The 15,790-nt window shown below is 31.9% G+C and overlaps 3 protein-coding genes and 1 long non-coding RNA gene across 4 annotated transcripts in view; 3 read left to right on the top strand and 1 right to left on the bottom strand.

The window, feature by feature from the left end:
- Nucleotides 1-15,790, bottom strand: part of LOC123920960 (immediate early response 3-interacting protein 1-like) — an 85,280-nt gene that overhangs the window by 29,694 nt on the left and 39,796 nt on the right. The window lies entirely within an intron of this gene.
- Nucleotides 4,277-5,763, top strand: LOC123920476 (auxin response factor 17-like). The gene is made up of 2 exons (XM_045972739.1): nucleotides 4,277-5,185; nucleotides 5,422-5,763. Exons 1-2 carry the CDS (start codon nucleotides 4,277-4,279, stop codon nucleotides 5,761-5,763), a joined length of 1,251 nt encoding a protein of 416 aa, XP_045828695.1.
- LOC123920953 (auxin response factor 17-like) lies at nucleotides 8,453-10,456 on the top strand. Its single transcript, XM_045973315.1, has 2 exons — nucleotides 8,453-9,385; nucleotides 10,238-10,456. Exons 1-2 carry the CDS (start codon nucleotides 8,453-8,455, stop codon nucleotides 10,454-10,456), a joined length of 1,152 nt encoding a protein of 383 aa, XP_045829271.1.
- On the top strand, nucleotides 12,098-13,656 carry LOC123920961. The gene is made up of 3 exons (XR_006813881.1): nucleotides 12,098-12,432; nucleotides 12,534-12,592; nucleotides 12,719-13,656. It is a non-coding gene; the product is annotated as an uncharacterized LOC123920961 (long non-coding RNA).

The following is a 15,790-nucleotide window of genomic DNA, read 5'->3' as shown; positions in this document are numbered from 1 at the left end:
CTTTTAATTTTTGAAAGAATAGAGCAACAGGGGCATTTCTGTAATTTTACATAAAAAAAAAAAAATAACAACACGCGCCCCACCTTCTTAAACAATTAATAGACGTGGATCCAGTGTCGCGCGCGTACGGAAGGACCATGGTTACAGACCGTTGATTTCCATCAGACAGCCAAGATGTGATCTCATTAAGACTGTCTGATCAATCCGACAGCCCAGATCATCCTGATCTATCAGATCATCCTGTCTGCGACACACTAGATTATAAGCTGGAGAGAGAAAATTTTGCTTTTGAAAAAGGCAGCCACGTGTCAGCATATGAATGGGTCTGCGTGATTTTTTTCATTTTATACTTTAAACTCGATTATTTCATCGTAAATTAATTTTTTATTTTTTATTTTTTATTTTTTATACCAAAATTCATAATTTTTTTTTCTCTACAAATAGAGACTTGGTTCGTTTGATTTGGACACCGAAAAAAAAAACGCAATTTTTCACTACTTTAAACTCGATTATTTCGTCGTAAATTAATTTTTTATTTTTTATTTTTTATACCAAAATTCATAATTTTTTTTCCTACAAATAGAGACTTGGTTCGTTTGATTTGGACACCGAAATCCTTCTGAAACCATTTATATGGTAGAATGGTTTCAGAGAGTTGTAATCTGAAACCATTTTGCTGGTAGAATGGTTTCAGTAAGTTGATTACTAGTTATTTGCTTCTGAAACCATTTAGCTTGTAGAATGGTTGCACATAGTTGTATTCTGAAACCATTTTACTGGTAGAATGGTTTCAGTGAGTAATTTATTAATTGTGTTTGCTTCTGAAACCATTTATCTGGTAGAATGGTTTCAGAGAGTTGTAATATGAAACCATTTTGCTGGTAGAATGGTTTCAGTAAGTTGATTATTAGTTATTTGCTTCTGAAACCATTTAGCTTGTAGAATGGTTGCACATAGTTGTATTCTGAAACCATTTTACTGGTAGAATGGTTTCAGTGAGTAATTTATTAATTGTGTTTGCTTCTGAAACCATTTATCTGGTACAATGGTTTCAGAGAGTTGTAATCTGAAACCATTTTGCTGGTAGAATGGTTTCAGTAAGTTGATTATTAGTTATTTGCTTCTGAAACCATTTAGCTTGTAGAATGGTTGCACATAGTTGTATTCTGAAACCATTTTACTGGTAGAATGGTTTCAGTGAGTAATTTATTAATTGTGTTTGCTTCTGAAACCATTTATCTGGTAGAATGGTTTCAGAGAGTTGTAATCTGAAACCATTTTCCTGGTAAAATGGTTTCAGTAAGTTGATTATTAGTTATTTGATGAGATTAAGGTAGTGAAAAATTGGGTTTTTTTTTTCTGTCTCCAAATCAAACGAACCAAGTCTCTATTTGTAGAGAAAAAAAATTATGAATTTTGGTATAAAAAATAAAAAATAAAAAATTAATTTACGACGAAATAATCGAGTTTAAAGTAGTGAAAAATTGCGTTTTTTTTTCGGTGTCCAAATCAAACGAACCAAGTCTCTATTTGTAGAGAAAAAAAAATTATGAATTTTGGTATAAAAAATAAAAAATAAAAAATTAATTTACGACGAAATAATCGAGTTTAAAGTATAAAATGAAAAAAATCACGCAGACCCAATAATAGCGTGACACGTGGCTGCCTTTTTCAAAAGCAAAGTTTCTCTCTCCTCCCATCCTTCCACCCACGCGCGGCCGTCGGCGCGTGTGGTGCACGCGCGTGAATTTTGTCCTATAATCGCGTGACACGTGTCCTGGGGGGGGAAAAAGAAGTGGGGGGCGCGTGTAAAATTGCAGAAAATTACAGAAATACCCCTGTTGCTCTATTCTTCCAAAAAATTAAAAAATGGGTATTTTTGTCCAACTCAAAAGGTGCACCTTGCTAATTTAGACCCAACTGGGTCTAAATTAGCAGCCCCCATATATATATATATATGTGTGTGTGTTTTCACTTTATTTCTACTAAATCCGGACCAAGAGAGAGGGGAAAGAAATTGGATGCAGTGAGGTCATGAATTATGAGATCATGTAGGTTTATTGAATCTAACAGTGAATTTAAGTGGTACATCGGTGAGAGACTCGATAGAGCTAAAGTTGTTAAAACGGGCGGCCTGACCAATTTCAGACCGGCCCGGTCGAGTTTGGGGCTCCGTCGGGCTGGGGTAAAAAGTCCGGATAAAAAACGGGCTACCAAAATTAGTACCCGAGCCTAGTCCGGTACGGGATGTAGGGCTTTCCGGTTAGCCCGATTTATTTTTTATTTTACTTTTGGTGCTCAAACTTAACATTATAAATATTAAATAAGATCAATAATTCTCGCGTGTCATGTTTTTACTCATCCGCTACTTATATTATATTATATATATATAAAATAGTTCCCACGCGCCGTATTTTTACTCATCCGATCTAAAAGTTTCTCGCGCGCCCTATTTTTACTCACTCGCTACTTACGAGTTTCTCGAGCGTATTTTTACTCATCCGTTACCTACAACTTTCTCGCGTGCCCTACTTTAGTCATCCGCTACTTATGAGTTTCTCGCGCGCTCTATTTTTACTCATCCGCTACGTACAAGTTTCTCGCGTGCCTTATTTTTATTTAACCGCTACCGACGAGTTTCTCGGGTGCCCTATTTTTACTCATCCGCGACTTAAGTAGTAAAAATGAGAAATTTGAGGAAAAAAACATCGTCCGCTATTTAAGTATCGGATGATATTTGAGAAACTCGTAGGGCGGCAAAAAAACTCTTATAATAGAAACTAAGTTCAAATCATACAAAACAAATTATTAATATTTATTTTAATTTTTAATTTTTTTATTATAATTTATTCGGACTCGCGGGCCGCCCGTGGCATATTAGGGCTAACCCTTATTTTAATCGGGCTTTATCGAGCCGGGCTAAAAATCCTGGAAGCTATTCGGGCTATAATTTTCAAGGCCCAAGCCCGGAAAATATTCGGGCTTGGTGGGCCGGCCCATTTGGATAGCTCTAGATAGAGCCCTCACCATAGAATCCACTCTTTACATTATATAATAATAACAAAAATAAACCTCTTAACATTATTATATATCTAAAAATCAGTAAATTACTCAAAGAAGTCAGAAAAGCAAACGCTGGTTCCTAAATCACGAACCCTAAGAAATCAGAAATACAAATCATCACGCTCGTTTTAACACCCTTCGTCTTTGTTCGCTTCCTCTCAATCGTTCATTGACTTTGTTCTCAATCGTTAATTTTTTTTGGATAATTTACTGATTTTTAATTATATATATTTTTTTTAAGGATTTTTAATTATATATATGCATAGAGGTTAAATTTTTTAAATTATTATTAATTATTTAATTATTTTATTGTTTAATACTTTTCAAATATTTGATGTAAAAAAATTAAAGACATGGGAACGTTTTGTCAACATGGACACTGCCACGTCACTAATGAGCTTGATACTTCTGCAAAAATTTGACCAAATTGAGTTCAGGGACTAAAATTCAGAAAAATCTAAAATACGGGATCAAAAGTTCAAGTTTTTCAAAATATGGTGATCAAAAAGTTGGCTTTTAAAATAGAGGATCAAAAGTTCAGGTTTTTCAAAATAGGGGATAAAAAAGTTGGCTTTTAAAATAGGGGGACCAAAGTTCATATTTTTCAAAATAGGGGAATCAAAATTTCATGTTTTTCAAAATAGCGTGATCAAAAAGTTGACTTTTAAAATAGGGGATCAAAAGTTCAAGTTTTTCAAAATAGAGAATAAAAAGTTGGTTTTTAAAATAGAGGATCAAATTTCATATTTTTCAAAACAGGAGGATCAAAAGTGCATTAAAGCTTTCAAAATTTAATTTATATAAAAAATAATTTAACTTAAAGACCGACTTATTTTGGCAAAGAAAAACAAAAAATTTACCAAACAAAAAAAAAATGATTGAATATCCAAGACATATCCAACAAAATTGAAGTATATATATTACATATATGTACGATTTTTGAGTAAAAGAGGCAAGAATATATATTACATATGTACAATTTTTTTTTACAAGATACATATCTTTCCCTTTTAATTTGTTTTGACTTATCTACTTAAAAACAAACTTCCGAGATAAATGTGATACTTATCACTTAGATCCCCTTACATTCTATTTATATTTATATCTAGTATGAAAATTTAAAATCATACCTTATTCCCCCGCTTGTTGATCTCTTTCAAATACCTAATCATCCCTGTTCCTTTTCTCACAAAAAACCCTAATTATCCCTAATATGTCTCAACAGCAACCTTGCCGTGTAGATCCAAAACTCTGGCAGAGTTGCGCCGGCGACTCCATCAAAATACCAAAATTACATTCAAAAGTTTACTACTTCCCACAAGGTCACTTAGAACATTCCAATCCTTCTCCAAGCACTCAGTCACTTTCCCTTATCAATGGTTATCGTCCATTCATTCCTTGTATCATCTCCGCCATTGATCTCCTCGCTGATCCACACACCGATGAGGTCTTCGCCAAATTACTCCTTACTCCCGTAGCTGACGGCACAATTGAACCTCCTGACGTTCCCTATGAAGATCAAGAAAACAACGTTGAGGTTGTTTCGTCTTTCAAGACTCTCACCCGATCTGATGCTAATAACGGCGGTGCATTCTCGGTACCAAGTGGCTGCGCTATCAAGATATTCCCTCCCCTTGATTTAAAAGCCAAACCGGCACCGTTTCAAGAGCTTTCCTTTACCGATGTTCACGGTGAAGTGTGGAAGTTTCGTCATATATACACCGGGACTCCCCAGCGACACCTGATCACCTCCGGCTGGAGTAAGTTTGTGGACAAAAAGAAACTCGTCGTTGGTGACTCTTTAATTTTCTTGAAAAATTCAGCCGGAAGGATCTTTATCGGAATTCGTAGGAAGTTTGATATCTCAAGAAGTCGGAGAATTACAGAGAAAGCGGTTATGGAGGCAGCAGAATTGGCGGATAAGAACAAGGCGTTTGAAGTTGTTTACTATCCGACTGCCGGTGGTGATAATTTTGTAGTGGATGCTAATGTTGTGGAGGATGCAATGAAGATTAATTGGAACTGTGGAATGAGAGTTAAGTTTCCTTTGAATAACGATTCTTCAAAGGGAACAATATCTAATCTCTCTGCTCCTTCTAATCATCCATGGCACTTGCTTCAGGTATACACATATTTGTTAAAGTCCCACATCGTTTTTCCAACATGATTTTTCCATAATTAGACGATGCATAGTTGATAGTTCATGAAAACAAACTTCAATGACTTTAGAAACTTTATACTTTAAATAGGTCCAATAACTTCATACATGATTTGTTAACACTTTACATATGTTTACTATATAGGTAGATTACATTTTAATGTTGGATTCTAACAATTTTTTATCTCAATATCATATAGGTTAATTGGGATGAACCTAAAGTCTCAGAAAATACAAAGCGAGTCAATCCTTGGATGGTTGAACCTATTTTCGACATAGCTGAATTGCATCTACATTTTCCCCAAATAAAAAGGCTTAGAGTTGATCCGGGGTTTGCCTTATCAAGGAGGACAGAGCGCGAGTCCGCCAGTACACACAACTGCAAGGCCAGTAAAGTTAGTCCCAGTTCGATTAAGCTATTTGGTAGGATCATAAAATTATCCGCCGGTAACAATTTACCTGATTCTGGTATCAACGAAGATGGTTGTAAGGGCTGCAATGAAATTGAAGCCATTAACAAAACTATGAAGATAACTAGCTAGTTGTCTTTTTTTTAATCAAAACTCTCTTAAATCTTAATTGACTAGACAATTTTGATAGCATATATCTATTTTTCTCACTAAGCATGTGATGACAATTTGTGGCTCTTAAATTTACAATTACTTGCATGTGATGTATTTTTGTAACATATGTACATAGTAAATTAGTCAAGATGCTCATAAAAAAACTAAAACGCAGTGATATAAGATATATTTGTTTTCTCTCTTTTTTTGTGATGTGCCCAACCCAAGTAACTAATAAACTATTTAAGTATAAAGGAAAGGAAATAAAGGCTTAATACATTTTAAAGGTATGTCAAGGACGCATACATTTTAAAAACATAATATTCGACATTCAACCATTTCCAAAATTCAACTTTTCAACAAGTTTATATATTCCTTTTGCTTACTCAGCTCAAACTAAGACAAAAACAAGGCAACTGATAGTTTAGTACTCGCATATATGTATCAAAAACAAGGGTGTTTTTAATACCTTGGCATAAAGAAATATTTCTGAGTGAAAATCGTCGCAAATTCCGTCCCAATTTAAAAAAATATAATAATGATTTAGGAGTTGTGTCCATAACATTAACTAGAGATATAATTAAACAAACAAAAGATATAGTAATTAGTTTGGGGGTGTGAGTGAGCTCTTGTTTTGTTAGTGATATACTGAAACATTATGAAAAATAAAACAAGTAAGGCATAGAAAGAATTTTACTTGAATGCCCTGTGGCTACAAGAATGGGCCTAGCTAAGACAAAGTCTTCCAAGTGGGCTACAATGTCATCGTCGAGAAGAACATTACTCGGCTTAATATCACAGTGAACTACAACTTGCTCTGCATCATTGTGAAGATAATCCAATGCATGAGCTATATCAAGAGCAATGTCTACTTTGTGCGATCGAGGTTAAGATTATGATTTCCAAGCCTTCATTATCGTGCAACATCTTTTCTAGACTCCCATTCGGCATGAACTCAAAAACAATAGCCTTGAAATCTTCACCATTATAATCAACACTTGAACAACAAGTTATGATCTTGACAAGATTCTGATGCTTCATCTTTCCTAGAGCTTTACATTCAGTTCAGCCATGAAACTCTTTAATGCTCCACGTGCTTCAAGATTCAACACCTTTACAGCAATAAGAGATCCTTTGTAAACAGAACCAAAGCTTCCTGATCCTACCAATTTGGATGATGAAAACCCATCAGTTGCTTCATGTAGCTCCCCATAACTAACCCGCACGAGCTCATTTTGTAGAGATAATGAAGAGCTAAAGACACCTCCTGTAGGAACCTCGCCATCGAGATTTAAAAGACAAGTTTAAGGAATTCAAAAAGGTCATGTAAATCCTCTTCTTTTTTTTTACTGGAAACCAAATATAATAATGCTTGTTTTTCGTATGAGTGTTTCAGTTTTTTAATAAAAAATGTTATTAAAACACAAATCTATCAAACAAATATTCAATATTTATACACTTTTTTCTTTTTTTAATATATTTTTTTGCATATTTCGAATTGCGTACTGTGAACGAAGAGGAAGACGAATGTCGTATTTTTGTCCACAAATTAATATTGATATATCACTCATCTTTTTAAATTCTTATAAGAATTTCAATTTTGCAAACAAGAACATTCATAGAAAGTGCTCCGGTTATCGATGTAAATGCATGTGATGTAGTAAATTGGAGACTTTTCACATAGGGTCCTAACCGATATAGAATGTGCGCTTTCCACGTCGGTTTCGTACGGCACTAGATGGAAAAATTAATTTTTCATTTATTTTAAAAAATTAAATTTGTTGGAGGACAGTGTGAAGTTTGTTTTTTTGTTTGTGGACTTGGACTCTTTAGAGATTTGTTTTTGGACTCTTTAGTGATGAAAAACGTTAAATTTTAAAAAATCAATTACTATCAAAATTCATAATTTATCCTTATTATTTTTAAAAACGTCGTAAGTTTTATATTCTTCATTGTAATTTTACTAAAATAAATATATAAAAAAATATAAAAAGATGATGTGCTTAAAAATAGGAACAAAAAGCATTATAAATAGGAACAAAATATAACAATCTATACATAAAAATAGAAAGAAAAAAAATTAATAATAATATAATAAAGTTAATTAATATCAAACTTACTAAGTTATCCTAAATATTTATAATAAAAATTTTATTTTTTGATTAAAAATATACACGGGACAATTATTTGTGACTGACACATAAAAATTTAAATAAATAAGTTTATAAGAAATAATTAACACAATAATTCCATTTATATTTTAACAATATTATATAACAAATTTTTAACTATTTAATTTAAAATAAAGTTTCTACATTAATATAGTAACAAACTCAAATATCAAATAAAAATCAGTGGAATTGTCCGAATGCATAGGCTTAAAAGAAGAAGAAAAAAAAACTTTTTGTTTTATTAAAAAACAAACTTAGTTTAGGTATAAAAGAAAGAAAGAAACAAACTTTTTGTTTTATTTAAAAACAAATTAGTAGAGATGTGCGGATTATAAAAACATAACAAAAGATAAAGAAAAAAAAAAAAAAAACATAACAAAAGATAAATCTCTCACAAACTCAACTTCTATTTATATCCAAGTTTCAAGACATAAAACCCTACCTTATTTCTGCTTCACTCTTTCTCTCCAAATAACAATTTCTTTACTCTTCCCACCATGGCTCTAGAGCAACCAAGCCGTGTAGATCCAAAAATCTGGCAGAGTTGTGCCGGCGACACGGTCAAAATTCCAAAACTACATTCCAAAGTTTACTATTTCCCACTAGGGCACTTGGAACACGCAAACCCTACTCCAAACACTGAATCACTTTCACTTATCAATAGTTACCGTCCATTCATTCCATGCATCATCTCATCCGTTGATCTCCTCGCCGATCCTCAAACCGATGAAGTCTTTACTAAACTGCTCTTAACTCCCGTCATTGACGGTAGTACAGTTGAACCTTTTGAGGTTCATGATGATGATGATGGAGGTGATGATGATGTTGTTTCGTCTGGCAAGACTCTTAGTCAATCTGATGCTAATAACGGCGGTGCATTCTCCGTACCTAGCAAATGCGCCAAATTGATCTTCCCACCACTTGATTTGGAAGCCAAATTGCCCACTCAGGAACTCTCCATCGCCGATGTTCACGGTAATGTCTGGGAGTTTCGCCATGTCTACCGTGGGAATCCAAAGAGACACATGTTCACTCATAACTGGAGTCAATTCGTTGACAAGAAGAAACTTGTAGGTGGTGATTCCCTTCTTTTTATGAAAAATTCGGCTGGAGAGATCTATGTTGGAATTCGTCGGGTCAAAAAGTTTGCTACTCCTGCTGTTATGCAAAAGAAGGAATCAGTGGTTATAGAGGCGGTGAAATTGGCGGAAAAGAACGAGGCGTTTGAAGTTGTGTACTATCCGACCGCTGATGATGGTGATAATTTTGTAGTGGATGCTAATGTTGTGGAGGATGCAATGAAGATTAATTGGAATTGTGGAATGAGAGTTAAACGCTCTTTGAATAATGATGATTCTTCAATATCTTTGCAGCATGGGACAATCACTAATCTTTGTGCTCCTTCTGATCGTCCATGGCACATGCTTCAGGTATATGCAACACATAACGTTAAGTTATTGTTTAATTAACAATATTATTTTATTATTGCTGTTAATTTATCTTCTTTTTTTTACAAGATGCTGTTATTTATCTTAAACATCAATATGGTGCAATTAAATTAAAGTGAATATGTGTTATATTATATCGTACCACACATTATTTTAGAAACTTTATACTCTAAGGAGTTGAAATAGGTCAAAGAATGAAGTTACATTTTAAAGTTGTAAATATTCATAGTTGAGATTTTGATTCTCTCCATTTAAAAATCTTACATTAACTTATATTTAATTTAGTGCAAATATGTTAGGAGAGAGAAACGGAGAAAATGTAGGTGATAATGAAAAACCTGAAATATCTTACGGGAATTATTAGAAAAGGAGTGTTATTTACAGCGAAGAAAATCATTCATGAAACTCACGAATGCCTTGGTGTACATTTTTCATTGAATGGAAAACACCACTCACTGTGTTTGGTGAAAAAAAGGTGGAGTTAGCATAAAAGCTGACCAATCACAATATTTATTTGATTCTCGCGATTTCAATTTTCGCTATATATAACACTTCTCTTATTTGAATGTAGATATTTGATTAGAAACCTTTGTCCTTATATGTCCTCCACCCTCTTTTTTATTTTTTTTAAATTTTTTAATCTTCCATTATTAGTATTATTACAATTCTATTATGATTGGAAAATATTGGATTCTTACGATTTTCATTTTAATATAATAGGTTAAATGGGATGAAGCTAAAGTCTCGGAAAATACAATACAAGTCAGTCCATGGCAGATTGAATATTATTCCAACATACCTTCATTGCATCTACAATGTCCCCCAACAAAAAAGCTTAAAGTTACTGAAGATCCTGCTGCTTTATTAAGTGATATACAAGGAGACTCCTCCATTCCAATAATAGAGTTTCAACATTCAACAATGGAAAAGTTTGTCGATCCCAACAACTGCGACACTAAAAATGTTACTCGTTCTTTCAAGCTATTTGGTACTATCATACAAGTTGGAAGTGATTTGCCTAATTCTGAAATCAAGGAAGATGATAGTTGTTAGGGCTGCAATGAAATTGAAGGCAAAAACATAGTTCAATAGGCTTTGTCAAAGTAGTAAATGAATATCCCTATAATTGTACATGTGTGCTATTGAATTGAGTTTTTACTATTAAAATTATATGATAGAGTTATTTTTATGTTTGTTTTATTGAAGAATTTGAATTTCATAAAATGGGTCGTTTTATTTATTAAACTCTCTGACATCTTAACAGACTAGGCAAATTTGATTCATGGCAAATTCACTGCTACAAAATTGTAGCTTAAGAAGGATGAATAAGATGGACCTCTCTAGCTTTGGTTCCCATTGGGAGTGTTCTCTTTTTGGCGGGGGCTTGCGGAGATTTCTTGCTGTCAATAATTCACGCAGTTCTACGTGGTAATAAATTTGAATCGTTGGTCTAAATTACTTGCATATAGTAAAACGATCTCAACCGTCTATTCAGATCAGACGGTTGAAAGTTGTAACTGTGTGACGTAATTACAGCAGAAAATTCAAATCGAAAGAAGATGAACATAGTGTTGATAGATAATGAAGACGGTATTGAAGAGATGAAAAATATTTAAATTTTTATTTTAAATTTTGTCCCTATTTTTAATTTTATGATTTTGATTTTAATCCCTAATCAATTTTGTTTTTCTTTAAAAGAATCATGAGTCACAAAAATAAAAATGTCAAGTCAGCGTAAAAGGTCACGTGATAGGGTGTAGTCAACAGATTTATATTATGTCAACATTTTTGTTTTGTTTGCTTTTAATTGTTTGCTTCAGTTTTTTTTTTCTAATCTCCGAAATCAAAATCTTCAACTGCCATTAAACTCGAAATTTACCAAACTTAAAAAATAAATCTAAGGTTTAATGAAATATTTCAAACTCTGTACATGTCCCCTTGATTCAAACCCTTCATTATGTTGCAAGTAAATAAGATAAAAGATTGTTTCATGTACGTTTATGAAGGTAAAAACTTATGTGAAAAAAATAAGATAAATGATAAATATGTTACGAATTAAAAAGATAAAGAATAATATGTGCACGTTTAAAGAAATCATGTGGGTAAAAAAAGATAAAGAAATAAATAAGATAAATGATTCCTTGTATAATATTTTATTGCAAAATGTAAAAAAAATATTATTAAAAAAACTTTAAACTATTTTGTGTTTTTTGCTATTATAGTAATTTTTGAAAAGTTATTTAGCACAAGTAATTTTCAAGAAAATTTACTCAACAAATTCTCATTTCAAGTAGTTTTTAATTAATTTTTTTGGATTATCATCTTTTAAAAATTTAATAAATGGATGAAAATTCTTAAAAATAATCAAATGTTCCCTTTTTACCATCTTAGATATAATTGCATGTATGACCTATCATTAAAACTACACAAATTGAACTCAGCTTTATGGCAATTTTAGCCACATGTCACTCCCACATTCATTCTGCATAAATCCTAGCTGGAAGAATTTGAAAAAATTTGCTTCTTTTTGGCCAGCAATTTGAATTTCTTTTCCCTCCCTTTCACCTCCTTGCTTGCTGGGCCAAAATACTTGAGTCCAACACAGTCTGGCCCAACAAAGCCCAATCCTGAAGAAAGAAAAGCTTTGACGCCAAACAAAAAAAACAATTCAGTCACAGACAAACCGTTCCATTTTGACGCCCACAAGTTGTTGCTTTCTTTCTCCATCTTCACACCATTCCATTTTGGTGAAAAACCAAAAGCTGCTTTGCAATCCTATTCTACAAGCTTTGACTAATACTTTCAAAATTCAAATTTTGCAGCTTGACCCGTCCCTTTCATGCTGCTGCTGCTACTACTGTTGTTTTCTCCTTTGTTAGAATCAATTTCAAAATTCAAAATTCAATTTATCTCACTCTTTTTCAATATCTAAACTCACTTTCTTACTCATCTCTCTCCTTGATTCCTTCAAACTTCTTCTCTCTCCATGAATCAACCGTCTTGGATGGCACAAGCCATAATCTCCAAAGGTTTCAAATTGCTTTTCCATCTATCTGTTGTTTTATGGATTTAATTTCATCATCTGATTTTTACGTGGCTTATTTCTTTTTTGTCTATATTTGCAAATTAGGTTTTCTTCTCAATCTTCTCAATCGAATCCTCCAACCTGTTTCAAGACCCATCCAACAGGTAATTTCAGTTTTGTTCTTTTTTCCAAATCCCTAATTTTCTTTTCATTCCTCTTTCTAATCCTCTTTTTGTTGCCATTGGGTTTTATTGTTCATCATGATGATTTTGTTGTTTTTTTAAATGCAGAGATTTTTGTTGATTTCGAAAGTTGGATGCTTTACTGCTCTAAAAAGTCAGACAAACAGGGGTAAGAGCTTAATTGTTTTGCTAATGATAATTATTTTCATGTTTCTTCATCAAATTTTAGTTTCAAATCATATCATTTTTCTTGCTTTGGAATGTTTTATTGTTTGTCAGGTTTACAAATTAGGGTTTGACTGGGTAAGTTTTATAAACTTTAATTGATTAAAGAAAAATATAGCAACACTATGTCTGTTGATTGTAAGTACTATTTATGTTCTTACTTTCAGTTTTTTTGTTCTTCAATTGGTTGTGGTTATTAGATGGAAAATTTGCTTACACTAGATAATTAGGATTTTATTTAATTACATATTTATTAGGATTTGTTTTTATGTTTTAGTTAATAATCCCTACCTTTTAGGAGTTGTTAGTGGGATTTAGATGGTTTTCTCCACCACAATATGATTGATTTGTTTTTGTTAAATTTTAGATTTTGTTTTTTTAGATTTGTATCAATTTTTTTTTTTGGATTTGATTTGTTTCAATTTTAATTTGTTTTATTTGTTATTTGTAAACTTCAATTGAGGAGAAAACCAAACTGATATACCGGTAGTTTTCATAAGATTTTTTATTTCTAAATTTTAATTTCATTCAATCTATAAATTTTTTTATAAGTAATAAGTTAGTTTGATTGAATGTATTTCTTCTCCATGAACATTAAAACAAATGAGAGACAAAAGCATGGTTGTAAGTTGTAAATAAAACACCATTGTTGTTTTTTTAAATTCAGAGGTAAAGTAAATAAGTTAGTAAACCTATAAAACATTCCAAAGAAGCATTGTTGTACACAAAATTTGTCACATTTAAGTAATAAGTTAGTTTGATTGAATGTATTTCTTTCCCAGAAGCATTGTTGTTTTTTTAAATTAAGAGATTTTGTCGATTTTCAAAGTTGGAAGACAGACAAACAGGAGTAAGAGCTTAATTTTTTTGCTAATGATAATTATTTTCATGTTTCTTCATCAAATTGTAGTTTCAAATCATATCATTTATGAATTTTGCTTATTTATCTTTGTACTTCAAATCTATTTTTGCATCAATATTGTTGTTAGCAAGGAATCCAATTTACTAATGTATGGTGGAGAATTACTTGAATGAGATTAACTCTTATTTATAGTTGACATGAGATCGAGTTTATTTTTTGATATTAATTGTTTTCGTTTTGTGATTAAGTTCCTAACTAGTTAAATTACATTTGGACCGTGTGTTTTCAATAAAATATAAAGTGATTGTGAACTCCCTCATTTCAAAATTAAAATGAAACATGACATATCTCATTCAGGCCCGGTTTTGGGCCAAGGCAACCAGGCCCACAGCCCAGGACCTTCAAAAAATTGGGGCCTCAAAATTATTTTTTTCCAAGTCCATAATATGAAACATTAATTAAGTATTACTTTCGGAGAGAAAATTTCAAGAAATGTTAGTTGGTCTGTTGGTCCAAGGGTTTAATGTTAAGGTTGTGAGTTCAAAACTCACCTGTACCAATTTTTTAATTTTATTTTAAGAAATGAATTCATAATAAATGTAGTTGATTTTAATTTAATCTCTTTTTCTCTTTTACAATATCTATTGTCGGTACTTCTTACAAATTAAAAATTGCTTCTAAGCCAAACTTTTGTTGATTTTTTCTTTTTCTTGATCATAGAAAGGGCAAAGCTTCATCCATAACAACATTTACATTGTTGTGAAAATGTTATTTTTATCTATTAATTATTTCTTCATTTTATTGGTTTAATTTCAACGTTGTGGAATGATTTTTTTTTTTTTTATGTTAGTTACATCGATAAATAATTATTGTTGATAAATACTATTTATAATTTAAATAAATGATTTTTTTTGTAAAAAAATATTATATATATTTTTTTTGACGGAAAAATACTATTTATATTATATTTTTTTATTAAAATCTATTTTTATTATTTGTCCCCGGGCCTCCAAAATCTCGGAACCGGCCCTGATCTCATTCACAACCTATTAATCGGCAAAGTTTATGGTGAATATTGGTGCACAAGTCTCTCAAGTTGTGCACCGTGCACAAGTCATCGAAAACACTATAATGAATACGAATTTTACAAAATTCACCGTTAAATTGAAAGTTTATATCGTATAGATCATCTATAAAAAAAATTAAAAAAATTGAACAACCCATCACTATTTGAATATCCATTGTTTAACTATCAGGAGGATATCCTTGATCTAGATTCATTATCACTTCTCCCATACCTTGAACCATTCCTCTTGGATATAACAACTTGAAGTTAGATATCTTGGTACTCAAATATGCATTTAATTTTAGCATGTAATAACACTTCCAAATAATAGACTTCATTCTTGAGTACTAAATGTACACTCTTACAACTTTATTACGAGTCCGGTCAAGTAAGTAAACTCAATTTTATTTTTGAGTTTATTAAATTCGAATGAATCATGTTTAGTAAATTCATTTGAATTTACTGAATTCAAAGTTATAGTTGAACCGTGATTTTAACAACTTCAGATAGAGATATCACAATCTCGGTATTGATAATCTAAACTTAGTAGGTGTGTCCATATTCTCCACAAGCATCCACCTTATCATATACTCCCTCTTGTCCTTAATACAAGAGAAATTTGACTTTCTAGATTAATGTATTTAATCCATATTATTGACTAGATACATTAAATTCGCAATGAATCTAAAAAGCAAAGTGTCTCTTATATTAAGAACCGGATGGAGTACATGAAATACCTTTTCAAAATCAATCCCCATTGCCATATATGCCTATTATCCTCTTCAATCTAAGGATATCAATAACCTCTTTGAGTAGTTATTATCATGTTGTAAAGGCTATTAGATTGGTTTAAACTCACCACACCCTCCACTCCACCACGGATTTCATCCTTACTGACAATATGATCTTTACGATTGTTTTACATCAAATATTTCACAAAACAACTTAAAGATTTTACATTTTAGGCGAATAATTAAATTTTACTTCACACACCTATTTCTTTTTTGTTTAACATTAGCAAAAGGTC

Source organism: Trifolium pratense, linkage group LG4 (assembly GCF_020283565.1).
Source record: "Trifolium pratense cultivar HEN17-A07 linkage group LG4, ARS_RC_1.1, whole genome shotgun sequence".
NCBI lineage: Eukaryota > Viridiplantae > Streptophyta > Magnoliopsida > Fabales > Fabaceae > Trifolium > Trifolium pratense.
Note: the sequence above shows the minus strand (reverse complement) of the source record. Positions and strands in the feature narration are given on the sequence as shown.

Bases quoted from the DNA above. Each gene is read 5' to 3' on its own strand.
- LOC123920476 (XM_045972739.1), top strand. From the start codon at position 4,277: ATGTCTCAACAGCAACCTTGCCGTGTAGATCCAAAACTCTGGCAGAGT. The intron at 5,186-5,421 runs GTATACACATAT...AATATCATATAG, and splicing joins ATCCATGGCACTTGCTTCAG to GTTAATTGGGATGAACCTAA.
- LOC123920953 (XM_045973315.1), top strand. From the start codon at position 8,453: ATGGCTCTAGAGCAACCAAGCCGTGTAGATCCAAAAATCTGGCAGAGT. The intron at 9,386-10,237 runs GTATATGCAACA...CCAACAAAAAAG, and splicing joins GTCCATGGCACATGCTTCAG to CTTAAAGTTACTGAAGATCC.